The sequence below is a fragment of the Ursus maritimus genome, unplaced genomic scaffold (genome assembly GCF_017311325.1).
Source record: "Ursus maritimus isolate PB19 unplaced genomic scaffold, ASM1731132v1 scaffold_3, whole genome shotgun sequence".
In the NCBI taxonomy this organism is placed as follows: Eukaryota; Metazoa; Chordata; class Mammalia; order Carnivora; family Ursidae; genus Ursus; species Ursus maritimus.
Genome location: NW_024425563.1, coordinates 20,018,469 through 20,045,602, shown reverse-complemented (window position 1 = coordinate 20,045,602; position 27,134 = coordinate 20,018,469). Strand labels below are relative to the sequence as shown.

General features: G+C 51.3%; 1 protein-coding gene across 4 annotated transcripts in view; it reads right to left on the bottom strand.

The window, feature by feature from the left end:
* PLXNA4 (plexin A4) overlaps nucleotides 1-27,134 on the bottom strand; it is a 354,685-nt gene that overhangs the window by 317,324 nt on the left and 10,227 nt on the right. For all 4 annotated transcript variants that reach the window (XM_008712055.2, XM_008712053.2, XM_008712054.2 and 1 more), the window contains exon 2: nucleotides 19,864-20,046. In XM_008712055.2, the coding sequence (XP_008710277.1) occupies nucleotides 19,864-20,046 (183 nt within the window). The remainder of the gene's footprint in view (nucleotides 1-19,863; nucleotides 20,047-27,134) is intronic.

The following is a 27,134-nucleotide window of genomic DNA, read 5'->3' as shown; positions in this document are numbered from 1 at the left end:
ACACCAGGCGTGACGCAGTCCCGGGGGCCCAGCTGCCATCCATGGGGAGAGTGCAAACGAAGTGGAAGGTGCCCTCTCTCTTCTCCTTCCTTTACACCAGCCCGCATTCCCCAGGCCTCTCCCCAACAACACAAGACACACAGCTCATATACCAGGATGATTCCATGATTCAGTCTAGACTGCCCACAAAGCAAATGCGTAGGGTGGGGCTCCCTGAGCTCCATGGGGTGCCCCAGAGTCTTCGGGGGACATCAGGAAGACAGAGAAGGAAGCTCTGAAACCACTTCCCCCTCTTCTCACCTCCCCCAACCATCAACGTCAACCCGACCTGATTTGTAACAATTTTATGTTTGGCTTCCACCTAAGATTTTATTTGAAGAATGACTTCTCTGCCTAAAAATCTTCAAAATCTTTGCCCTAGAGGCTTTGCAGAATGATGACTGAAGCCTCCGGGAAGGGGATCTTGGTCCCTGGACTGGAGCAAAGCCACCTAAGGGCCTCTTCCCCACCGAAATAACGACAATGGTTTCTTTACGGGGAAAAGAAAGTTCCCCGGTAACACCACCCGGAACCTCTCTGGACACGTGGCTGTGGTACCTGAGGATGCGAAGCTCTCCCATCCACAGAACAGCCCTTCCCCCTCTCCCCAGGGCCACGGGGACCAGGCTTGTCAGCCCAGGCTGCATGAGCCCAAGTGAGCAAAGTGTGATCACACTCTTGGCAGGGCCGCGGGCAGAAGTTTTGAGGGGAAGGAAGGAAAGCAAAAAGACCAAGAGAAGAAAGCCTCTCCCTGTGGAGCTGGGGGGGGGGGGTTGGAAGATCGTCTATGAACCCATCTGCTGCTTTTGAAATGTACATTTTTGGAAAAAGAGGAGAAGGCTAGGGCAGCAGAGATGCCAGTTTAGAGCCAGACAGCATCCCCTTCAAAGGGAGTAGAAAGCATGTGAACCATACTAGGCCGCAGTTCTGGCCCACGAGGGCCACAGGGCCTGGTTGCAACCCAGGAAATTCAGGACGTCAGCAAATAGAAACCGTTTGGCGTTTCTTCTCCCCCGGGGAGAAAGAAGCCATCAACCAGACAGGCAGGGAGGAGCCATCCATCATGGCCTGGCTACCAAAGATCTTAGGGCAAAGAGAATGCAAAGAGGTGGGGGTTGCTGCTTCAGTCCAAGGGAGAGATATGAAGGAGAGGGTAAGCTCTGACACCCCTGGGAGGCTGCAGGCTTCCCTTGCAGGTGACTACACTCTGTTCAGCCTGAGCCCAACCAACATGGGCTTAGAGCCAGGCCCTGCACTGGGGATCCTGCCTCCACGGCTTTAATCACATAGTCTTGGATTTAACTTCTCTGGGCCCCGGGTTTCCTCAAGTGTTCTTGGCAATCGCAAGCATCTCTACTTTGTAGGGCAGTTGGGAGAATTGATTGAATTAATAGAGGCCCAACACCCAGAGCAGTGCCCGCACTTGGCAAGCATGAGATAACTGTTGGCTAGAGCGGGCATGGCTAAGTCCCCCTCGGGTTCAGCCCCACTAACTGAGGAGCATGGGTGTGGGTAACGGGGACAGCAGGACATGAACAGCACCCCAGTAGCAATCTGCTCTAGGCATACACCCTCCCATGGGGGCACTGGCTCCACTTCCGTCTCTCCCATCTTTTCCTTTCCTTGATCTCTCCATTTCCCTCTTTTCTTTTTTCTTTTTTTTTTTTTTTAAAGATTTTATTTATTTGACAGAGATAGAGACAGCTAGCGAGAGAGGGAACACAAGCAGGGGGAGTGGGAGAGGAAGAGGCAGGCTCATAGCGGAGGAGCCTGATGTGGGGCTCGATCCCAGAACGCTGGGATCACGCCCTGAGCCGAAGGCAGATGCTTAACCGCTGTGCCACCCAGGCGCCCCTATTTCCCTCTTTTCTAAATTTTTAAAACACTTCCTAAGTTTTCCTCTGTACTCTAGTAGTTTAAAGTCAAATGGCCAAACCATTCATCGAGAAGCCCAAATAAGCATGACCAGGGATGCGGTTGCCTGTTCACAGATTCTTGGCTTTCATGGGCAGTTGGCAGAAGACTTCTGTTGGGGGAAGTTACCAGGCTGAAATGTTTCTTAGCCTCTTTGAGAAATATGCACTTTCGCTACCACTTCGCTGGCCATCAGAATCATTAGCGATTCTCTAAACAACTGCCCACTATTTGTTTCACACCTGGAAAAGCTTCAAGACAGGCTAAGAAGCTACTGGTGGGGAAGGGGGTTGAGATCCCCCAGGCCCTGATTTTCCTGCCTGCCCACTTGTCTCCTGATTCAGCAAATAACCAACAAAACAAGAGAAGGAGCTTCAGCTCCCCCCTCCCTGGAATCATCCCCACAGCTTTGCAGAGAGGCTGGTCTTGGGCCCAAAACAGGTGTGAGGCTACCTACATACAATGGGGAACCCCCGGGGTTTGCATTATTTTTCTGGAGCTGAATCAGTCACACGCTCTTGTGGCCAAGGTGACCCATTAGGCAAGAGCTCAGGGTTCTTCTGCCTGAGGCCAGGGTCACTTGCTGTCCCCCTCCAGAGGGGACATTCCTGCTTCAGCCCACGTGACCCACCGATCCTAGACTCTGAGAACCATTCACAGGCTGCTCTCAGCAAGGACTTCCCCAGCCTGTTTTCTGGTCTGCAACAGACAGGGGGCAAAGTAACACACAGGGAGGGTAAGGTAACTGCCCAAGGTCACGAAGGAAAAAGCGGTGAACCAGGGATCCAGACTTCCAGCCCCCCCCCGCCCCGCCATGGCCCAAGAGAGCATGCTCCTAAGTGGCGTGGCAGGACACTGTTTCCGTCTTTCTAATACTTTAAATAACCTCGTCATTCAGGACAGCGGTGTTCAAGTGGTAAAATATGCTATCCTTGGAAAACCGTGCTGCTGAGAAAACCCGCTTCTTGGCAGTGGGATCCTTGCTCGCTCACTTTGGAATGCCAAGATCCCACCACGGCATAGTGGAAGTGTTCCAAATCTCTCAAACTTAATGAAACACCTGTCCCCTAATGCAGCAGGTACCATCAGAGGTAATTACACAGGGCTCTCACATATTCATACACACACTTACACACCTAGACTCCACCTGGCCCTTTGGCTGCTTCCCTGGGTATATACCTAGATGTGCTCCGATCGATCCTGGTGTGAATGAGCTGGGAGAGCCCCTCCTAGTTTTTAACTCTTTGGAAAACAGTCACACTCAACTCTAGTCCGCGCTCAACTGGGCCTAAGATAAGTTTAAAGTGATTACACCAGAGATAGGAAAATCTTTGCATTCACACCGTCAAAGCTGTAACTAATACACACACACACAACACACACACACACACAAGGGATGGTTGGAAATTTAAAATATAATTCATCTTTGGAAGACTCTATTTAGAAACCGTCCCCATTTATTCTTTGCAAATTGATGTTGATTCACACGCCATCCGTATCCTGCACAAGTGACTTTTCCTAATCGTGTTATTTGTTTGCACGCTCAATCCCATGGAAGCCTGAAGGTAAAATTTCTCATCTCAACAATCCAAAGAACTGAGGTCAGATGGGGAGGTCTGGGGCTTAGGGTGACAAAGTGGAAGAGGCAGACGGAAGCCCAAACAATGTTCCTAACATCCCTTGCCACGGCTGCCGGGCACTGCGCCTTCTCTCCCTCTTCCTGCAGAAGCACGAGAAGGAGAATGGTATGAGGAGACAGGCAGAGGAATGCTTTAGGACAAGTCATCAAAAATGGCAACAGGTCCTCCTCAGCTTTTCCAGGAACAACCCCACCCCCCCCACACACATACACACGCTATATGCACATACTGTTACACACACATTTGAAAAGGAATTATATAACACATCAGCTGTTCCTTTTCACAAGCCCAACTGAGATCAGTCCTGTAAACATAGAAGCTCGTGGTGAGAGTCCAGGGATTTCAACAGGCAGCGAGAGAAAAGGCCCACTCTCGCTGAGGCTCAGAACACCGGCCATGGAATGCTCAGAAGCTTCCAGCAAGGAGAGTTGCCCAAGATGCTAATAGCAAGAGCTTCCTCTCGGCAGCCTCAAACTCCCCACGTGTCCCAGCCTCACCCCGACCTACACAAAGCTGGATTTGTGGTGAGGAAACCAAATCAAGCTCTAAAATGTGCATGGGCACCCAAACCCCAAATCTTTTGTGTCCAGAAAAGGAGAGGGAACACAAAGGTGTGGGTTCTGGGGTCTGGATCTAAGTGTCTTCATGGGCAAAACCTGGAGCAAACACATTTACCATGCAGGGCTGCTGTGAGGGCCCTAGACTTTCACAGGTAAGGTCTGGGTAGCAAAGGGCCCAGCACGTAGTAGCTGCTCACTTCTCTCTCATCTTCCATCCTGGCTTCCCCTCCCCAGCCCTGACTGATGAAGCGGTGATGTTGACTTTCGCAGTGGAATCAGCTTTTGCTGCTGCTGATGCAGGTGAGCCTGATGTAATCACATGCGTCCTTAAAGCAGGAAGCCTTTCCCAGCTGTGGTTAGAAGGAGCTCGGACTACAGAGAGGCAACATTGCTAGCCTGGACAACGGAGGAAGAGGGCCCTCAACCAAGGCACGTGGGCAGCCTCTGGGAAGCTGGGAAGGCAAGGAGGTGGAGTCTCCCCGAGAACCGCCGGGAAGGAAGGCAGCTGTCAGACACCGTGATTTGAGCCCAGGGAGCCCTATGTCAGACTTCTAACCTATCGAACTGTAAGAGAACAGTCCGTGTTGTTTAAAGTCGGTAAGCTTGTGGTAATCTGTTACACCAGCACCAGGAGACTAACACACTCACAGCTGGTCCCTGGGGAGGTGCCTGGTGCTCCCTCCCCTCACCCCTCCACTGTGGACTTCTCTCAAGGTGCCCCTGGCCGAGTCCTCACAGTGGGGAAGCTGGTCTACCTCACCTGCTACTTCTGGGGCCCACCCTGGCCCAGCTCCCCCCGCCAGGAAAGCCCTCTCCTTCAGTGTCAGATGGCCCTGTTCCCTGACGACAGGATTCCCAAGGCTTGCTCTAAATTCGTGGCACCCTTTGAGTTCCAGACTCATTTATCAGAACGACAGAACATAGACACGCGGGAGTTGTGAAGAGGAGAGGAGCTCTTTCAGGCTCTGGGGCCCGACGTCACCCCCTCCCTGCAGGCAGACTTGCACAGCGCCGAATACCGGTGTTTGCGATGCAAGGCAACTGTCCACGCGCAAGAACGGGAAGCGACGTGCCACTGCTCACTGATGCCAGGCACATCCTCCAACTTGGCTCGTTTCTTTTTTTAGGATTCATTGATTGATTGATTGATTGATTGATTTTAGTGAGAGAGAGAGTGGGGGAAGGGACAGGGAGAGAGGGAGAGAGAGAGAATCTCAAGCAGACTCCCACTGAGCAGGAGGCCAACCCAGGGGGGAGGCTCCATCTCATGACCCTGAGATCATGACCTGAGCTGAATCAAAAGGCAGATGCTTAACTTTTTTTTTTTTTTTTTTTAAGACTTCCAACCTGGCTTTATACTGGCCCTTTAAGCTGCCAGGAACTGGGCAGGGTGGTGGGCACAGAGGCAAATCTTTAGAACAGGGAACCTGGGGAGCCAAAAGCGGAAGGGAGAACTGTCAGAGAAGAAGGAAGCCTTGGCAAGAGACAGCAGTGGTGGCAGGAACTGGGGCCCCTGCGGGGCTCACCCCCAGCCGACTCTCTCCCAAGCCTGCCAGAAACCCTGGAACCCAGTTCTGGGCTGTCAGCAAAGACAAGTTTAGCACCAGTGATCTCATCTTGCAGAACAGCCCCAGGGCCTCACAGCGCTCTGGGAAGCATCACTTCGACAGGTTGGAAAGTAGACGTCACTGCTGGTCCCATCACGTAGGTGGAGGGGTCCTTCCCTCAACTCATGAAAGGGAAGCAGGTGCAGGAGATGGCCGGGGTTGGCACCGGGCAGCAGGCTGCGTGAGCTGGTGCTCTCGGGCGAGCCCACAGATACCAGTTCTTAGCTGGAGGTGAGTGGCAGGCAGGAACAAACATTCTAACTGTGAAGTGGTGGCTTCTGTCCCTGTGAACCTCCCCCGTGCTGACACCAGGACATGATGTGACGAGTATTTATAAATGCAGCAGCAGACAGAAGGTGGGGGAGGGCCGGAGCTCATTCCCTCTGTTGTTTACTGCAAATAAGACTGAGACCCTGCAAAGGGGGGTGATTGTCCCTCATCCCTCAAAGTGAGTCAGCAGCAGAGAAGGATGAGAATTTGTCACCGAGCGCAAACCCAAATTCCTGCCACTGGCTCAACACGCCTCTCCATGGCACTGCAATTGTTTTCCTGGCTGATCTTAGCTGGTGATTTTTGCTGGTCAGTTCCCCTGAGGTTTTTCAGTATGTTTCAGGGACAGATTTTCCCTCCTTCTCTGGAACAAAGAGCCCACAGTGGCTTCTCCAATAGTGCCCCAAAGTCACAGCAGGGTAGTGGCAGGAGGGTCCTTTGGTTGGGATGAGGACCCTTGGCTCCTGCTTCTGTAGCCAATGGATAGCGCCCCACAAACCTTGCTGGTGGAGGGAAGGATGAAAATACTATGAATGGACCCGGTAGCCTCTGGAATAGAAAGAAATACACTTCTAAATAGCAACTAAACATCGGCATTTCTAGAAGGGCAGTCCATACCATATTGCTAAAGGTGTGGGTAGTGATGGTAAATAAATGTTGTCCCATCAGAAAGGCCAAGTTTGCATCCAAGCATGCGGAAGGTCACTCCCATGTCAGATTCAGTCCTATTAGAACAGATTGACTCCCAGAGAACAAGGGTTGCGAGTCTGGTAAATTCCACCCTGGGAAGTGCCAAAGGGATGTCATGAGGGGCTCTCAGGGAAATAAAAACATCCTGAGAATTTGGGGGTGACCACCAAAATAACATCTCTTCTGCCAAAGACCACATAGACATCGTTGTGGTGGAAGGAAGGAAAGAAAGAAAGTTCTACTAGCAACTTAGTCCAGGACTGACAGCATCTCTTCAAGTAAAGATGCTGGGGAAAGCTGCAAAGAGAAACTGTGACCCAGGGCAAGAAGGCACACCTGGAAGGGGGTGTTAGGACTACACAGCAGGACCCAGAAGGGAGAGGCAAGGTCAGCCCTGGGAGCAAAGTATTGTTAGAGGGGTCAGACCCAGAGTCCCGGGCCGGTGTCCCATCACACACACACATACACACACTCCCGCAGCACTGGGACATTGAGAGAAGAAACAAAATCAGTCTGGATTGTGAATCATTTATCCTGTAGCGGCAAAATGAGATTTCTTTTCTGCTGTTCTTTTAATTAAAAGTCAGCTCATAAATCAAAGACCTTGTTTCCAGGCTGCAGGAGATGGTAGGAGGGAACCGAAGTGCAGCGCTGAGTCTGCCCTGCCTGCATCCCCTTCTCATCTCAGTTAATCACCCGTTAGAGCGCCTCACATGTCCTAGCCGCTCACCGAGGGGCCAAGGGTGGCTCAGCTGAATTACTTCGCTCACCTTCCTCACTGGGCTTCTGAAGCTCTGCCAGAGAGACCTTGAGCAGAGTAAAATCCCGCAAGGACTGCTTAGTGCGTCTATTTGGAGCTTCTGAGTTTTCCCCTAGAGACCCCCCTCTCTGAAGACCTTCCACACTCCCTGCCTGGGTTCACGTGGGCCTTTATATCCATGGATATTGAAGACTCTTCCTAGAAGTTTACTAACCACAGAAAGTCCTATGATCCTCACCATCTTCCTAATTTTTATTATTTTTTTCCCTCCTGGTGAATCAAAGAATACTCTACAGACGTGAAGTCCTATTACCCCTCAGCTCCTTCGTAAGAGAGGTGGAGGGGGCATATATCAATATACTCATTGCTCAAATAAACAATTTGTCCAAAGTCAGAGGTGCTGCCAGCAGTTAAGATTTCCCTGCTGTCAATTCCAACTCTTCATGTACCATGCGGGCCTGGTTCCTAACCGTTGAGAGGCCTGGGTAACCGCAGATACACACCGGGACAAACAGATACAGACCTGGACGTGAAGACTGCAGGGATGCCTAGGAGTGGGTGTGGGGCACAACAGGGGGGCACTCAGTGGCTCCTTTTGCTCCTTCTCACATTTCTCTGGCTTGAGAGAATGGCTGCCATCACCACCAAGGAAGTGTGTTGTTCTCCCATTTTTTTAAGAAGACTTTATTTATCCATTTGAGAGAGAGAGACAGAGAGCGCACAAGCAGGGGGAAGGGCAGAGGGAGAAGGAGAAGGAGAAGCAGACTCCCTGAAGAGCAGGGAGCCCGACACAGGGCTCGATCCCAGGACCCCGAAATCATGACTTGAGCTGAAGGTAGACGCTTAACCAACTGAGCCACCCAGGAGCCCTATTTTCCCATTTTTGAGCTGCTCCTCACCTAGGCATCTTGAAGTGCTTTGTGTACCCACACTCACATGCCTCCATACTCTGGAGGGAAGGAGGAACAAAGAAAAGGAACCACTTATAAGAGGAGGCATGAAAAGAGAGCTTTCGGCTTCCGGTTCAGAATCTACCCACGATGCCACGGGCCTCGCTCCCACTGTCCCCACCCCCTCCCCAAGCCAGAACCGCCCCTGTGCTCCTGCCCTCGGACAGAGTCCAGACAAAAGCAAAGGTCCCCTCTCGCCTGTCCCCAGACCCAAGTCCCTCAAAAACAATCAAATTTAAAGCAGAGAGATTAAATTATCGCTAAGCTAATTATGGGAATCACACTTAGGCTGGCTGCCGGGAAGCGAGGTCAGCAGGCAGGAGGCATTAAAATGAAAGGCAGATGCCAGAAGCACTTAGAAAAGCAACTGGGAGACTCATTACCTCCCCACACACACGGAGGAGAAAGAACCCACTCTGATGTTGGAGACGTTGTCCATCTGGGCAATAGCACATTTGACAGCTAAATAGCTCCACTCTGTCATCATCTTGAAGCCAAAGTGGGCGAGTCAGAGGTAAACTGATTAGATGGTGCGCTGCTAATTTCCCAGAGAGAACACGAGGGAGGTGGGGCTCGGCCAGAGAGGGCGGCACGCAGGAAGAGCAGCCCGGGCTTGAGTGCAAAGAGAAGGGTCTAGCTCCTGAGTGTGCATGCAAACAGGTCCATGTGGGGATTAGGCGCAGGCGCGTGTTTGTGACGTGAATGTGTGTGTAAGTTTGGAAGGGGGCACACGGTCATGCACGTGTGGGCATATGTCTTATCTACGTGGAAACAGAAGGTGGAGAGCTTAGAAAGGATCAGCGGGCCCCTCCTAGCATATTTGCAAAAGGGCAACTCCTCACGAGCTTTCTGTGATTGCCAAGGCCCTCACAGTCGCCGCCACCAGCTCAGCCGTGAAAATACATATCATTTTCCCCGTGATGGATGCTCGATGACTCCCATGCATCATCAGTATGATGTAAGTTTAAGACAAGTCAGCCAAAAAACTGGCAGTCTACAAAATAAGTTTGAGAGCTAAAAATCAATATTGTTCAAACCAATCAGCAGGATGGTGTTCTAGGCTCAGAATTCCAGCTCTGCTCTTCTCCTGCCTTTTCCAGAGCGTGGTGGATGGTGCGGAGCCCTGATAAGGAGGTCCACGCACTGGCCTTGAGTAGGTAGCCAGTGAGGGAACCAGATTGGGTTCATCGCCCAGAGGAATGGAATCCAGGGACCAGAGGATTGTGTCCAGAATGAATTTTGGAACTCACAATTAGAAAAGCAGATTCACAGAGCAAAGTGGAGGAATCTTTGGGGGTTAAGTTACTTAGGGAAAATTAATTTGGGAGGCTCTATTTAATTGCAGGTAAGAGATAGGCTTTAACAAATTTGGATAATGTCACTACCCTCAGGGACACTGGCAGACCATAGTCTGATCTTTGTATTTAAGTAGAAGAGTGTCCTCACTCTTACAGAAAACTGAATGCAGGGAAATACAAATATGCAGAGCCTAACTAATAGAAGGGACTGAACAACTGTAGTTTTGGTTTTAGGAGGAAAAGCAAATCACAAGAAAACCAGCTGACAGAGGATTTAGTTTTTTAAAAAATCTCTAACAGGATGTCTGGAGTTGATGATACGAAATCAGCCATATCCTATACTCCTTGCACATTTTCTCCAATATTAAGCCAGAAGAGACCACAGATCTTTAAGCCAAGAAACATCTAGCACATTACAGATGACCAAGTTGATATTTCTTGACTCAAGGTGGGCGATCACACAAATAGTCTTTACGGTAAACTGTGTTATTGACAAAATGTTCTCTGCCACTCTCCGTCCTCCCTGTGCATCGACACACCAGGCCTCTTCCTGGGGCAGGTGTCTATTTCCGTAGCTCGACCATCTCTCCTTTCCTCTTTTCCTTCTGAAGGAAGACTGGCATGTCCCCAGACAGAGGGGCTTCAGTCTCTGTCCCAAATACATCACGTGGAGCATAGCCGCCGCCCAACCAGGGTGCACATGAACGTGAGCTGGAGACAACCTTTATGGTGGTAAGCTACTTAGACTTGGAGGTCATTTGTGATCACAACGTAATGTCGCCTAAGCTAGCTGACACATCTCGACACACACCCAGAGCTATAAGCCTCCACAGTCAGTCTTCAGATCCGTTGGTTACCTTCGGACAGCACTGTATGGGGTCCTGGAAGTCTAACTGGGAAGATTTAGATGCGCTGGGACAAAGATCCAGCTATGTTAATCAACTGTTTTTTATGTGAAGAGAATAACCTGCTTTCAGAAGAACTTCTCAGCTACGGATTTTGAAACATCTGATTGCCTGTGACTTCTGGGTAATCAAAACGGGACTGAATAAAAACTCAAACTGATAAAATGGATACATGATGTGTCCTTTTTGGAAAAGGATTCTTCCATGTGGAAGAGGATTCATTGGCTTCCTTAGACGGACTCGTATCTCTTGCCCAGAGCCCATGACCTTTCCACTGGAGGAAGAAAAGCCCACAGCCTAGTTGAGGCATGACGTAGTCAGTGCTGCCAGCCTCCCTGCAGCCTTGATGCTGCCCAGATCACAGTGGGGTCCCACTCTTCACTGTCCTGAGCTTTGGGCTCTGCAGGGAACAATGGAGATAATGTCACCTGGTGATGGGCGTCGAGTGGTGGCTTTGGGGGAAAAGGTGCCCCTTAAGTCACTGTCCCTCAGGTCACCAAATCTAGAAAGGAATTGTGGAGCCAGGGCTGCCCCAGGTTTCTCACTAGCCTCACAGTGGTCCTGGGTGAATCGGTCAGGATGATGTTTGTGAGTGGACGTTTGTGAGGCACACAATACGACGTAATGACAGGAGCAACAGGCAAGAGCTGAGAGGTGACAGTGGACAAAGACAAGCAAGCATAAGACCAAGGGCATAGCCAAGAAGCTCGGGTTAGGGGGATGGGCATTTGGGGAGAAAAAGAAGGCGGGCTGGATTGGTTGGGGGAGGTGCTCAAAATTGACCAGGAGTGGTAAGGAGATGGTGTAATTAGGTCCTCAGCTCCGCAGGGCTTGCAAAGCAGTTCTGGGATCTAAGGAGAGGCAGCCATCTTCCAAATGAGCCAAGACAGGGACCCTGGATGACTCGCAACGGGAAAAACCATCAAGAACCACGACACACAGTCCCCCAGGCTGTTGGGAGAGAGCATGCGGGTGAGAAGCTAAAGACAAAGACACGTCCGAGTGTGTCCTAGGCAGCAGGTCAGTGGCAAGTGGAAAAGCACAGCTTGTCTGCTTCCCAGAAAAGCTCCGGCCCTCCCCAAAGCCGCCGCCCACTCTGCTGCGGGTTGGGGCTCCAGCACAATTGCTCCTCCAGAGGGAAACCGGGGAGGAGGGAGAACTGCCAGGTAGGTGGGAATCCTATTGCTTCTCAGGTGGGAGGCGCTTCCTTGGTATTTAAATTTGGCCAGGGCCCTTGAGGACTCAAAATGTGAGGGGCCAGGGCTGAAGGGCTGAGTGGGAGGACAGTGCAGCCGGGCCATTTCCATGTGGGGTGACAGGCAGGGGCCACAGAAGCCTGGATGAGGCAACTGTTCTCCTTCTCCTTTTTTTTTTTCCCCTAGGAAACAGATAGGATTGGAGTTGTTTCGGATAGATGAACCTGGCAAAATTCATAGGACAATTAAAGAGGGGAGTACCTAGAGATGGGCAATCAGTTATAACCACCCAAGCTCAAGCACCAGGCCCTGAGCCAGCGTAGGAGCTGAGGGAATGAAAGGAAGTTTCTGGCCAACAGGCACACTGGCCAGGTGCGGGAGGCCAGGTGACCACCTTCTGTCAGGGTTGTGGAGGTGACATTAGCCCACAGCCCGAGAGCACAACCTCAGTAGAGTCCGTGATATTAGCATACATGTGACTCAAAGGGCAGACCTTAGATCAAATTGTGTGACCTCTAGGGAGTTATTCAGTCTCTTGCCTCATGTGTAAAATGGAGGCTGTAGAATTTACCCCAAAGGAAATGCTGAGGATTATGCATGGAAAACACCTAGAACAGTGACTGGAACTTCCTGGGCGTTCGAAGCACTATAGTTTCCTTCCCATCCTCTTTCCTGCCAACCCCATCACTAGGAAAGCGACCCCTTCCTAAGGAAAGAGGTGATTCCCAATGAAGCAAAGCCAAGAGCCATAGATTCTCTGAGGCCACGAAGAGCTCTCCGCAGTTACTGACTTGACATAAGTCTCTCATCCACCATCATAAACCATCACCGTTTCTCTAAGATTAACAGAGCGCCTGGGGCTGCCTCTCTGAGCTCCCAGGTGAGTTTCTCAGCCTCTGGCCCCGGGCATGGCAGGCCACATGGCAGGCCATCTTCCCATTTTGTCCCTGGGTTCTCTGACATGTCTGCACGATCAAACCCCAGGGAGCCGGAAGCCGGATTCAGTGCTCTGGCTACATCTGTCCCTGAGCCGGGCTGTGCCCTTTCTCGTGCCACTAGCAACTAACTGGCAGTTTAAGACTATTGGCTCAGGTGCCCTCCAGGGCCCAGACACAGAGCCCGAGGGTGGTAAGCAGCCTCTAAAAGGACCCCAGTGGCCCCTGCTTCCCAGTATTCAGGCCTCTGTGGAAGCTGGAAGCCCCTCCCCCTGAAGGTGGGCCGGGCCACATGACTGACAGCTCTGAGGAACAGAACACAGCAAAGGCGATGGGATGCCACTTCTGAAATGAGGTTTCAAAGAGACCGTGGCTTTCAACTTGCTTACCCCTCTCTCGTCTCTCTCAGCTGCCGTGTTGTGTGAGTGGCCACTGTGGAGAGGCCCCCATGATGTGTCCAGTGAGGACCAGAGGCAAGCCCATGGCTATGTGAATGATCTTAGAAGCAGATCATCCCCGTTTCCAGCCCCAGTTGACACCCTGACTGTAGTCTGTCAGTCACCCAGAACCAGAACCACCCAGTGAGGCCGTGCCCAGATTCCTGACCACAGAAACTATGAGATAATAAGCGTTGTTTTGTCTAAGGCTCTACGTTTTGGGGCAATCCATTGATAAATAGTGCCCCTGTGTCACCTGGGGCAGGACAGAAGGTATGGAGTGACTACAGCAGCCTTGAAAGAGCTATTTTAAAAGTCCCCACGAATGCCCCTACGCGAAGCCAAAGCCGCTGGGAAAAACACTGTGACACCCCCAAGAGGCCAGCCATGTGGCCACATTCACAGAAGTCACCTGCTCACAAGTAGGGACTAGAAGCAGACACTTCAATCCGAGCTCCTACCGGTGGGTCCTGAGTCAGTCCAGCTGACTCCATCAAAGTTGGCTGAGAAAGTACAGTGATTTCAGGAGACGCAGACCCTCCCCTGCTCCTGCCCTCGCTGAGAGCCTTCACCGCTATGGACAGAAAGACCCTCTTCTCCTCTGATGCGGGTTCTAGCAGACGTGATCCCAGCAGTAAAGGGCCATTTGCAGCTGGGGGCCCCGTCCTCTTCTCGCCTCTACTCCTCCCTCTTCCTCGGGTACACCATGTCTTTCATCCTTCCCCATCTTTGTTGTCTTGGTTATATGGCCAGACTCCTGATATGCTGCTAGTTTTCATTTTAATGATATGTTCTTGTAAAGCACAATATTTTACTTCAATTGCATGTGTCACTGGATAAATTCCTCCAGCGTGTCTGGCATTGAGCATCAGCTGACTGAGTGCGCTCTATGATTTGGGGGTGTTTCTGCAGCACTCTCTTCAATTTTAACGTCTTTGCATTTTAATTTATGATCAGGATCATTCTACACGAATGTATATATATATACACACACATATGATTCAAAAAAGTGGCACACATGTATCAGTAAATCTTGACTTGGCAAAGCTCATTTAAGACTATCTCCTTAAATCATGTGCACTACTAATAATCATTTGGAAAATAAAATGACAAGTGGTCCTGAGGTAGTATTTTCTGGAGATCTCAAAGTGCATTTCTAGAGGATGCCAGGAGGAGAAGGAGACAATGCCCCAGCTTACGGGGTCAAGCTGCTCTGAGAGGGGCTGAGGCCGGAGCTCTGTCGTGAGGACACCTCCCCAAGCCTGCTCAGGTCTGCTCTGAGAGATCACTTGAGATCCCCCATACCAGGGACATGCGGGGACTATGGGTGGGCCCAAGGGCAAAGTAGTGAAAAGTAGCAAGGGGCAAGAAGTGAGTGCCAGTGGGGATACACTTATGTAAAAAGGATGACTGAATGGAGACTTCATATCGCTCAGTATCAGAAGATATGCCCATGAGGACATCAACCAGCTTAGGCTCCTCTCCGCATGTACCGGATATGGCATGGACTAGAAGGCTTAAACCCCAGCAGGGGAGACTGTGCAAGGTGGGAGATGGACCAGAAGTGGGCAGTTGGCATGAGGTGAGGTCGGTCTGAAGGCCAGTCCTGGGGTCCCCAGGCCTGAAGGACTAATGACAGAACAGCCATCTCTTGTCACCGCAGAGATGCGAGATGAGTGGAAGGAGTATGCCCCCCTCCCCCCGGAACTTCCGTCTGCAGCACCTTCAACCTCAGCTCCTCTCCACGTACCCCACAGCCTCACATCCACACAGGCTTCATACTTGCAGAACCAGCAGTGGGAACTGCAGAAACAACATGACAAAACAATCAAACAAAAATGCTTTGATGGTCTTTTTCCACCATGGAAACTGTCCAGCATTGATTCTTCCATATTTCTTTTCCTTCCTGCTTAAGTGTCTAACCACATGCAAACCAGCCAGCAGCTCTGTTTGAAGAGACTCATACCGGAGCGCACTGACCAAATCCTACACCAGATAATGCACCCGTGCTCCAATCTCGGGGTCCCCAGGCAAGGTGGAGTTCCAACACTCTAGCTCCATTTGATTTCGTGTGCCTTTACCCATTCAGAGTCCTATTTATGGTCTGAATTTCTTTTTTAAAGTTGACTCAAATTTCCAGCGAGTGTTAAGAATTCTCAGATACATTTAGGAAGTTGCAAAGCAGTAGCTACACATCTCTGATCTGATATTCCTCTGTGACTTAAGCATTGCACACACACACACACACACACACACACACACACACACACACCACGGCATCCATTCCTAAGAACTTACGGTTAGAATGATACAGACCCAGGTGGGTCTCCCTCTACCACACTCCACTTCTGTTTGGTTGCCCTTCTGGACCCATGGTCGGGGTGTGGGGGAACACAGGCAAATCGATTTCAAAAGAGGCTCAAGGAAAAGCTAACTCAGGCAATTGACGTTAACGTGCATACTAATTCCCAGTAAGAATGATTTTCATGGTGTCCACCCCTGTTGATGCTCATGCTGACACAGGCTGAATTCCTATCAAGAGAGGCTGGCAAGGCTCGGCATGTCACACACGTGGGTACATATCCTACCACAAGTTATGAATCAGACCAGCTCGGGTTCTGCTTAACCAGTATCCACAAAGTGCTCTGCCCCTTAGGTGTGAACAGTTTCACCTAGCTAAACATTCAGCAGCAATGCAATCACAAAATGAAAGGAGCAATCACACCTCAAGTGGGAGTTTATGATGTTTGGGCTCACGATGAACATTAGTCTCTCCCACCTAATGTCAGGCAATAACTCACTGCTGAACAGCAGCCATAAAATATGAGCACGTAGTGGTAGGAATGCAAGAGGCAAGGGAAGAGGGCTCCGGCCAAAATACTCAAGCAAAGAGATTTTTGTCCTTCTGAGGCAACACCAGCCTCATTACCCCAACTTGGGACAAAGATTTTTCAGGTTTATACAGATACCCTAAAGCAGATCGGGATGGTGTTTGCCTTAAGATTTTTTTCTTTAAACCCGGAGTTGAAATTTTAACAGTCTATGGGTTATTTCTAAGTTCCTAAATACTTCCTTGTGACGGTAGCATTTCTATGCCACGTTTCTTAACAGCATTTGCCTATACGCTCACCATGGAAAAGCTGCCCATACCGGCCATCACACACACACACACACACACACACACACACACGCACACATCAGAAAACATAAAAGACCTCCAAATTGGCACTTTCCTCACCTCCTTTCCCTCTGCCTCATGTGATGTGTGCACTAAAGGAGTGAAATTATTGTCATCAGAGGTAAGGTTGTAAATGATGAGGACCCACACCTTTCAAACAATGGAAAAGTTAGTAATTTTGAGGGCAGCCTATGGATCGCTACAGTCTAGCTCCCAGACCCCAGAAACCCACAGCAAACCTCCAAGCCCTCCCACCCATCCTTCCCACCTCGAGTCCCTTGTCGTATGGCAAAGAACTCTGCACGGCCCTTGATACACACAGGAGATTATTACAGGGCTCAGAGAAGACAACTCTGTAATTACGGCTACAGTATGATTTTCATTCTTCTCACCCCCTGGTTTCAGCAGCTCACAAAACTTCCCGCAAAATCCTCTTGCAGCCCCAAAGCATCTCACTGCTGGGCCTCTGCCCAAAAGGTGAATGTGGTCTGATAGCCTCTGGGAAAAGCAATACAGAGTTCTGGCAAGGAAAGGGGAGTGGTGCTCAGCGAGCAGGGGTGGTGGGAAATTCTATTGTTCCGAAAAAATAAATAAACTGGCCAGTTTTGCTTTTTATTATTTCAAACAACAGACTCGGCGGCCCAGCCTTCCTTTCCCAACTCAGACCGTCCCCTGGGCCAGCGGTGCTGAGTCCGCAGCAGCCATAGCTGGGCTCCAGCAAAACTATTAAAAAGACTGCCACTCTGAGCTCATGGAGCAGAAAGTTTGGCTGCCCCGACGGCCCGGCTTTCCCCAGGAGGGCCACTGGCTCATTCCCCCTCACATGACCCTCTGCTCTTACCTCTCAAATGTTTATGCTTCAGCAATCCCACCATTGCTCTGGAAATTAAATGGAACGTCCCAGGTGGCTGAAACAGAACTGTTCTTCTATACACTCCCCAAAGTAAAAAAAATGGGAATGCCAGCCTGATGTTTATAAAGCCCGAAGTCTCCTTGCCAGGTGTTGCTTGTTGTTGCTGGCCTGGCTGCCCTCTGGGGACACTTGAAGGCAAGGCTCTGCTTACAGGCTGCCCTATGAGCAATGTCTCTGTGCTCTGTGCGTGCCCGGACTCCCAGAGGTGTCCTCAGCCCACCGCATGGAGATGTGCTGCCCTCTGACCTCCCATCAGGGGCCAGGCTTCCACGGGTGCAAGACAGCCAGCCCCCACTGACCTCGAGCCGCCCTCTGACCAACAGCACACATTTGCGAGTTGACTGTCTTGGGTTTACAACGCAGCCATGGCCGGGAAACACGTCTCTTTTTCTCCCCCAAGAGAAAATAACTGTCTGTTCTGTTATGTGCACTGAACTCTCAATGTTTATTTCACTGACACCAGCTCCTACAGGATCTACTTACACAGTCTTGCCAGCAAGTAAATGACCCGATGGTACAGGGCAGGAAGTTCAGCGGGTGCGAATCTTCTAGTGCACTGGGGTAAGTTACTTCTCCATTGCACTGAGATTGGGCTCAGTGGAGAAAAGAGGTAAGGCACCCCAAATTGTCTTGCTTACTTTTACTCTCCATAGTGCTTATTTACCCATCATGCCAGGCAAAGCAGGCCAACAGACATCTCATCGTACGAACTGCATATGGAAATGCCTTTGCTATTTAGAACTCCCTTTTCAAGCAAACCAAACTCACCGAATCATAATAAAGAATGAAATCATCTGAGCATCCAACAGAAACACCCTCGAGGCCCCTGCTCCAAAGCCTGGGCCCTTCTCTCCTCTGTTTATACTGAGGCTTATTGGACACAATTTCAGATGGTTTGTATGCCTGAGTCTCAGCTCACGGAAAGCTGGAAGCCATGGACAGAGGCAGGAGGAGAGAGCGGAGTCGGCCCGGGCTCCTGACAGCAGTTGGAGGTGACGAGCCACGGTGTGCACTAGACGGAGAGGCAGGAGGCGGCCCCACCCGGACAGGAGGCGCACCAGGATGACACACCTATGTCTTGCATGTGGCATCTTCTGGGACGTCCACGAGGTTTGGCTCAATGCCTGAGCCAAAATCACCACAAGACGCCAAGGCAGCGGCAAAACATTCGCTTGTGTTTAATAGAGTCTTTGCAAAACGGCAGGGAACATGAAATACAGTTGCTAAAGCTATGTAGATGGTTACTCACACCATGCATTTGACACGTGAGGCCGTCCACTACAGCGCCACCGTTAGCTCTCCGGGCAGTACCAGATGGTGGCACGTCGCCCGCATCAGCCTTGTGGCGCCTCGTGGCATTTTACCAGCACAGGCTTCCTCTTCCAGATACTACCCGTGTCACTACTCCCCACACATCCCCCACCTCACACACACCTCTCCCCGTCTCCCCCCTCCGTACTCTCACACTCCAGCCCCACCGCCTGTTCCAAGAGATGTAGAATTTAAAGAAAGAAATGATAGTGAGGCTGTTACATAGTAGGATGGGAGAGTAGGCAAAGTCTTCTAGATTTGCCGAGAACATGTCCCCTTGACCACATGCAGCTGATACCCAGAAACACAGCAAAGAGAAAGTAGAGCTCAAAGCTATCTCAGACCAGGCAGTGCCCCATGTGGAATCACACAATATCCAGAGAATTCCAAGGGAAGTCTAAATGAGACAAGTAGGAGTTCCACATGGATTCACCAATATTTCCCTGGGACAAGACTGAAGTGCAGTTATCAGCCAACACAAAACAGAAGGTATGGCATTGTCTTAGGGCTTTGAATCCCATCAAGGTGGGCTCTCTAGGGCACCAGCTCCAAGTCACTGAGACGAGAAGCCTGAGCAGAGGTGCGTGAGAGGAGTCTTGGATGGAAGGGTGCTCCCAACACTGCTGAGGGGCCAACATCCCCCAGTATCCCGAGGCCAGCAAGCTTCTGGAGGATGAGGAGGAAAAGCTCATGTCCCAGATCACACCATTCTACTCCACCTCAAGTAATTTCTGTGCCCCCACAACGCCCACAGTTTCCTCATCCAACGATCTTAACTTAGCCCGGTCAACAACTCCAGCAGGTCCAGCACTTTCCTGCATCTGTTTCCCTGCACGGATTCCAGGTGGCTGCACCAGTCAAGAGGGCCGAAGCAAGAGGAACAGGGACATAACTTGCCTCTGCCCACCTCCCCCAACCAACCTGAGAAAGCCTTTGCATTAGGGCGCAAAGCCGAGCTGGACAGAGCACGCCGTTCAGGACGGCCTAGTGAGGCGGGGTAACTCCTCCACGAGCACACCAGCGCCAGGGAAGAGGGGCACCGACATGCTCACCCACTGTGGTTGCCACAGCAACCCTCCGCACGAGGGCAGAGACGGGACAGGGTATCACTCACGACCTCAAGAGCAACATACCTCCTTAGCTCACACTTGTGTCACTGGCCCACCAGGGCCAAAGGAGCAAAACAGCATGAGATCATATCCATCCCAGTGGGGACAGATGGCTTTCAGAATAACCAAAATGACGGCAGCTCATTCCTACCTTCTTCAGCTTGCCACTTTTGGTGCCCACGAAGGCCAGAGAGTGATTCTTGTAGACGTATGCGATGACAGAAGTCATGCGGTCCCTGTCCTCCGTGAAGACGGGAATGCCACGCACCATCTCGGACACGCCCAGGGGGGCATTCATATCCAGGCCACAGAAATTATCATCAATGGTTAAGAGCTGAAAATTAAAAAGGAGAAAAATTATTCAGGAACATCAGAGCAATAAGCAGAAGTACCAAGTCAGGGAATGACAGGGCTAGAAGAATCCTTTTTTACACGAAAAACTCAGATCCAGAGAAACTGGGTGACCTGTCAACAGTAAGCCCAAGCAGGTGGCAGGACCATGGCAAAAAAAACCCAAAAAACAAAAAACAAACAAACCACAGATTACTAGAGTCTCTTTCCTCTCCTGGCCTCCACGGTCTCCCTGCCCCACCTCCAACCCCTTCTGGACGCCATCTTGGTAGCTTAGATTGTCCATCATCACCATTACACCAGCAAGCACTGGGTCAACACCCATGAATGTGGGCTCCAGAGAGCTGTCCTCAGGAATAGGACGGAATGTGGCCTCCACACCTACAACTTACTAAGTTGAGCAGACACACAGATGAGGACTCAAGAGTGTAGAACAGAGAACTAGAAACATTAACACGTGAATGACAATACCATGACAGAGGCATGTACAGACAATCAGTTGGGGAAAGAGAAATAGGAGAAGTTGAAGGTTCACGAATGAACTCAACAAGCCAGCGTGGTGCCTCATGATTCCCCATCTCAGGCTCCCTGCTTTTTTTAAAAGCGTGTTGAAGATGGGCAACCCTGGCCTTGTCATACCTACACCAGCATGTCCCCAAGGGTCTTCTGTGGAAGTCAAGCTCCCCCAAGATGCTCTACCAAAACAGGGCTCCTTGGGCAAATAATTTTGTACTGAAACATAGTACGTTCTAACACCACGTAAGAGACTTATTAACGATTAGTTACAGGAAAGGTCTGAAAAGTCTTTTTAAGAAGAAATACGTTTAACATTCCTTCAGCCTTTCCCAAACACTGTATTCCTGAAAAATGACTGGAACACCTAAGAGCATTCCTTAAAGAGAATATCCCCTGGATACCCTGTGTCCTGAAACTTGGACAATTCCAGAAGTCAGGGAACCAACAGCAAAAGCCTTTCCCCACGGTGTTCTGGCTAAATCTCTCCCAGTTTCATTCCAGGCTCCCAGATCTGCATTTGAGCACAGGGTCACAGCTGGGTTCTGTCCTACCGGCGAGTGGAGAAGACCTTGCCCTGACTGGCGCGGAGCCCCCAGCACTCCCCCCGAGCAGCTCTGCTGTGGCACAGACTTTTCTGAGGCTCTAGGAACCTATGCCTGCTTTCCCCCTCCTTCTCAGAAGAACTGTGTGGCCTTAGAAGAGTTATTCCGTCTTCCCGTGCTTTTATTTTCCACTCTATAAAGATGAAGGAAACAAGCCCTGCTTTTTGATGGGTTTCCATAAAGCCTATAGAGCTCACGCCTGTAAACGTCTTTGGACTTTGCAGAAAAAGGAGTGAAATAAAATCCAAGGTGTCACTTTTTTAAAGGCTTCAATCCAGCCAGAGGAAAAGGCATCTGGAGAACCAGCAGGCAGACTCTTGCCAGCGGAGCTGTGTGGAAGTGGCCAACTCTGAGCTTTCCAGGGACTCAGGGGGCCCCTCAGCTCCCTCCCAGGATGGGGGGGGGCGACAGGCATTGCCCGTCTCAGGGAAGACAATGTGCTGAGCATCTAAGACTTCTCTCTGACCTCTCCCCTCCTTCTTATCATGGGGGCAGCTGGGGGCAGAGCTGGGGAGAGCCGGGGCAGGCCCGGGCAGGCCACGTGCAGAGCAGATGTCTGCACCACGCCTTTGATCCCCTCTGGCCTTTCTTGCGTGGTCTGGTCCAATAGCCCAGGCCAAACACAACCCCCAACTGCCCCCCCCCCAAATAAAACAATATAGAAGTCAAAGTTAGGAGGGAGCTTTCAAGGTCTAATCTGATCTTTATGGTTCTTTCCTAAACTGAGGGGATGGGGGAGGAGACAGGTGGTGGATGGTAAAAGGGATAGAAAGAAAAGAAGGAAGAAAAATCCAGATAAAGAGGACGGTGCCTTCTCCCTGCCGGACATAAGAGCAGGGTGCGCGACCTGCCAGACGGGCCAAGGGCAGCCTACGGCATGCTGGGAATCCTCAGGGCCTTGCATGTTCCTGCCTCCACTTCATAAGGAGCCCTCATCCCTGACTTTCTTGGCCCTAAGCTGTGCCACAGAGACTTCTGTCATTATAATCCATTTTCCAAGTAGATGAGGCTGAATGATGATCCACACAGCACAAGGAGAAACTGAGGCAGGGAGCAAGGCAAGCCACATTTGACATTTTCCCACCACCCTTGGCACAAACACGTGCCTTACAGACATGGGGAGCCTTAGGCTGCCCAGCCCCAGAACTACATCTGAGTGGCCTGTTACCGAATACCACTCTTCCCCTTGGCTGGGCAGAAGACAAACAAATAAACAATCGCTTACAAAAAGAGCATATGCATTTGGTCAATTGCAGCATTAAATCGTGGCTTACTCAGAGGCACCGAGTCTCTGCCACTCCAGCAACTTAGCAGCAAGGGGCCCAGGGAGGGATATTTTCATTGGAAGGAAGCAAGGACAGCTCAGCCTGGTGGCCTGGTGGCCAGGGCTTTGCCCATCTTCGGCTCAGGACGGCTCCCTGCGAGGCCCAGTCAGGAGGCAGGCAGTCTGCTCACCTGCACCTGGCAGTCACCCCCACATTGCCTATCTCAAGGTGCTGTCATCGGGCTCCAATAAGGCCAAGGCTGCAGCTGGGGTTCCTAATGTAGCATTGGGATTCCAGGGACAATGCTGGCTTTCTCCTGAGCCCCTCCCCCACCATGTATCAGTTTCTCCCTCTAAATAGGGCTCCAGGTGATAAAGGTGTGATGGAGGCCTTTGACCAGGTGCAGTCCAGGTCTGCATGGATGCTAAGATCCCCCAGCTGTGGTACAAGGGGGCTTACTCTTTGTTTCCTCAAAGCAGGTGCAAGCGGTGGGGGGGGGGTGGGGATTTTTAACACTGAGGTAGCAGAAAAGACACAGACTTGGGTTCACACGGCAGCCCACTTCCCAACTATCTAACTTGGCATAGGCACCTCCTGTTCTCTGAGCTTTACTTCCCTTGACTATAATACAGTAAGACCGGACTGTTGTGAGGGCCAGGTGAGAAAGCAGGTGTGAAGACACTGGGTAAACTGGAGAGCACTCTGTCAATTCAAGGTGATATTTCATATTCGTTTTTTTAATGGGAATTCTGCCTGGAACAGGGGTAGGATGCCTGCAGAGAGTGTCCCTAGCATGGCTCCTGACCAGAGCAGGCTCCCTAAGGACACCACCATGCCAGGTCTGAGCTGCGGCCACAGGGCAATTAGAGCACAAGGGTGGTGGGGGAGGGACCCCACAGGGACCACAGGCCGGGAAGGCTGAGGTGTAAGGAGCAGATGCCAGGGCCGTGTGGGCCCTGCAAGGAAAGGCTAATTGGTGAACGCCTTCAACAGGTGAGGGCTGGCGTGGATTCCAGAACACCCTGGGCAATGGGGGAGGAGAGTGTCTGCTCTTGCCCTGGCCCAGCTCTCCCCTGGGTCCCATTAACAGCAAGATTAGAGCGGCAGCCAGAGGAGCCAGGAGTGGACTGCACCCCAGTGTAATCAGAAGCCCAGCCACTCCTCTCCCTCGCTGCTCCACAAACGCACACAAATGAGCCTTGGCCATTGTTATAATGCTTATTTGTTAGACAGCAACTTCATTCTCACCAAGGAAAAAATACGGTTCTGTTCCATGGGAATATATGTGGTGCTTACTTGGGCAACCCTGTGAACAGACAGGGGTTCTGTTAATGCCTTACACAGGGCTACACCCTTCTGCCCTGATCAGGAAGATCCCAAATCCGCTTTCCACAAATGTCCTCATGGTTGCATGGCTTAAAATTAAGACCTGGATTCCAGGGACCATGAGCTCAAGGACAGGACCATGTCTTAGGTATCTTTGTACCCTTACCTTAGTTCCTGGTTCACAGTAGGTTAAGACATACGTGTTAAATGAATGGATGGATGGATGGATGGATGGATGAGTAAATGAAAGCCTGGCTTTTGCAGTAGTTAACACTGTGGAACTAGAATCAGAATGCCTCCGTTTGAACCCCAACTCTACCACTTAATGCTGTGTGACCTTCGGCAAGGTATCTAACCTCTCTGGGCCTCAGCTTGTGATTGGTAGAAGGGGGATAATAATATGACTATATACTTCCTAGTGCTGTGGTAAGTATTAAACGATTTAATACGCATAGAACACTGTCTGGCACTTAGTGCCATGGGAGTATTCACTTTTATCGTTTGTCACCTGAGACAATTCCAGCCACCTTTGTGAGTCTCACGTTTTGGGGGAAATTCCTGGTATCTACCTCAGAGCGGTGTTACCACAATCAAAGGGCCTAATGTCATCGAGATCAAATAGCAAAAGTGGTACTTCCTAAAGATCTGTAAGGCCTGTGAGGCTGAAGGAAGGAACAGAGGAATGGGGTAAGATCCAGAACATTTGGCACTATTCACCAGGAATGCGAATTCTCCAACCGACCCCAGGTCTGCTGGATCAGGAACTCTGGGAGGGAGGCTCAGGGGCCTGCATCTTAACACCTTGCCAGGGAGGTGACGTAGCCATTCACCAGGTTTGAGAAGCACTGACCGAGGGCAGCACCGCCCAGGCAGGCATGGGAAGAGACCGCCTCGCGGCAGGGAACAGGGCCTCCCGGACCCGGACGCAGGGGCTCCCCGAGCGGTGGCGGCGGAGGTGGTGTGCAGAGCCGGAGCTGACACTCCAAATTACAATCTAATAGCTTACCGCGCTTCCCTCGCACACGGCGGCAAAGGTTACCGTGCAATTACGTGTCGCTACATACAAATGACAGAGCAGTTACGGTTACTTTACCAATTACGGGGAAATTGCTCCCACTCCGTAGAGAGACTGGCACTCTGAAAAGCTCCATCATGTCTGTGGAAAGGGGGTTTTAATTCTGCCCGCGTCCTTCCTCCAGCCGCCTCCCCAGGTTCCCGGGGCAGAGCTGCAAAGCGGTCACCCGGGGACCCCAGAGGTGTCCGGTGGTCTCGGTGGAGACTCTGAAGAGGGCGGAGGAAGACAGGCGACCTGGGAGACAGCGGGGGTGGGGGCGTCTGGTCGGGAGCTCCTGGGCACCGCCCCCAGCCCCGTGCCCTGGCCACAGACTCATAAGGAGCCCGTCACCATGACACCTATGCAAAACCTCCTGGAAGGCCTTGGGCGATGAGGCGGGCGGAGACCTGGTCCTGAAATTGTTTCTCACTCTGGCAAGCACGGCCCTTAGCCTGGTTTCTGCGGGCACCTCCCCTGCCCGGTGGGGCTGTCTCAGCCCCGCCCTCAGATGCCCCACCTTTGCAGAAGCCCCACATCGAGGCCTTGTTATGGAAAGGTCAGAACTAGGCCAGAGCTCAGTGATCCAAATGTGGTGCTAACGAGCTAAAGGTCACCAGGTCCATCTCCCTGTGGGCCAATTAGCTCGGCTCTAGGACAAGGCCTCTTCCATAGCCACAGGCCTCCCCTCTTACCCCAAGCACCGGCTGTTTACGAATATCCCGAATTGATCCAAAAGAGGCCAACCAGGTAAGCCATCAGGGATGGCCAGATGCCAGCCAACTCCTCCAAACGGGGATGCAGCGGCCAACCGCTTGGGGTCGGCAGCAGTAATCTCGAGCCCAGGATGGAAAATACAAAGTCAGACCTGGTCCTCCCTTGCTCTGCGGGCAGCTCCTGGTCCAGCAAAGAGAGGAGTCCCTCCATCTGGGAGCAAACCAGCTCTCCTGCCCTTACCTAAATACAAAAGTAGCATCTAGCCTCACGCAGAGGAGTCCTGGGCACCCCAGGCTCACCCCCAATGCTGGAAGATCAGACCATCACACAGGAGGAGAAGGTACTAGAGACTTGCCCAAGCTCACCCACTGAAGAGCCTTTAGTTGGGCCTTTTTCCATCAAACTTGTGGTATCTTAGGCTATTGGAACTCCTATGTCTATGAGGGGAAACTGAGGCACTAAATGAAAACACTCTTTACTGTTCCTCACTTAGTAAATGGCTTAAGAATGTGTAGGAAGGAACAAGGTAAACAAAGGCCTAGGTGAGGACCCAAAAATATACCAATGGAAATGACCCCTCTGTTTTTGCCCCTTCCCCGGTGGGGGAGACAGACCTGGGCCATGACTTGGACAAGGCCATCCGTGCCCTGCCTCAGTTGTACACACAGTGCCACAAGTACAGCAGGCCCGGGGAAGCAGTGGGGCTTCGCAGGAGAGGCGACGTCCGGGCTCAGCTCTGAGGGCTCTGTCCGGCACAGAGCACAGCCACTCTTTCACACCCTGGCAGTCTCAGAGAAGGCAAATAAGTCAACATCTTAGAATCCAACAGCCCCATTGAACAGAAGAGGAAATAGAGGTCTACAGAGCGAAATGACCCCCGTGGGACCCATTAATGGGAAAATGGTACCAGAACCCCAAATCCCCATCTGGAGGGAAAAAGCTGACCTTACACAGGAGCTTCCTCCAGGGTGGCTATAGGGTGGCCCCAAAGAAAGCTATTCCAGGTCAGAGACTGCTCAGGGAAGACCCCTTGCCTCCACTTCTCCTGCCACCCAGGATGAGGGCTCAGCCTTTCTGGGGTCTCGGGAAGCAACGAACCTTCCCCTACGGTGGAGACCATGGCCAATCATCAGAACAGGGCTTCCTCCCTTCCTGGGTCTGTTGGTCCCAAAGAAAAGCGAGAGCTGAGGCGCCTGGGTGGCTCAGTGGGTTAAGCATCTACCTTCCGCTCAGGTCATGATCCCAGGGTCCTGGGAACGAGTCCCGCATGGGGCTCCCTGCTCACTGTGGAATCTGCTTCTCCCTCTGCCCATCCCACCTGCTTGTGTTCTCTCTCTCTCAAGTAAATAAATAAAATCTTAAAAAAAAAAAAAGCAAGGGCTGAAGTTTTGAAAAGGAATATAAATTAGGAGAAAAAGAGGAGGGACGCCCACGAGGTGCTTGCTGATGTGGAAAACAAAAGGTCTTGGATTCCTCATGCTCAGCAGCCCTAAATTCTTCCCATTAATTAATTACATTTACACACACACACACACACACACACCCCGAAAGCTGACCATAGCAGACTTCCGCTGGAAATGGGGAATCAGTGAAT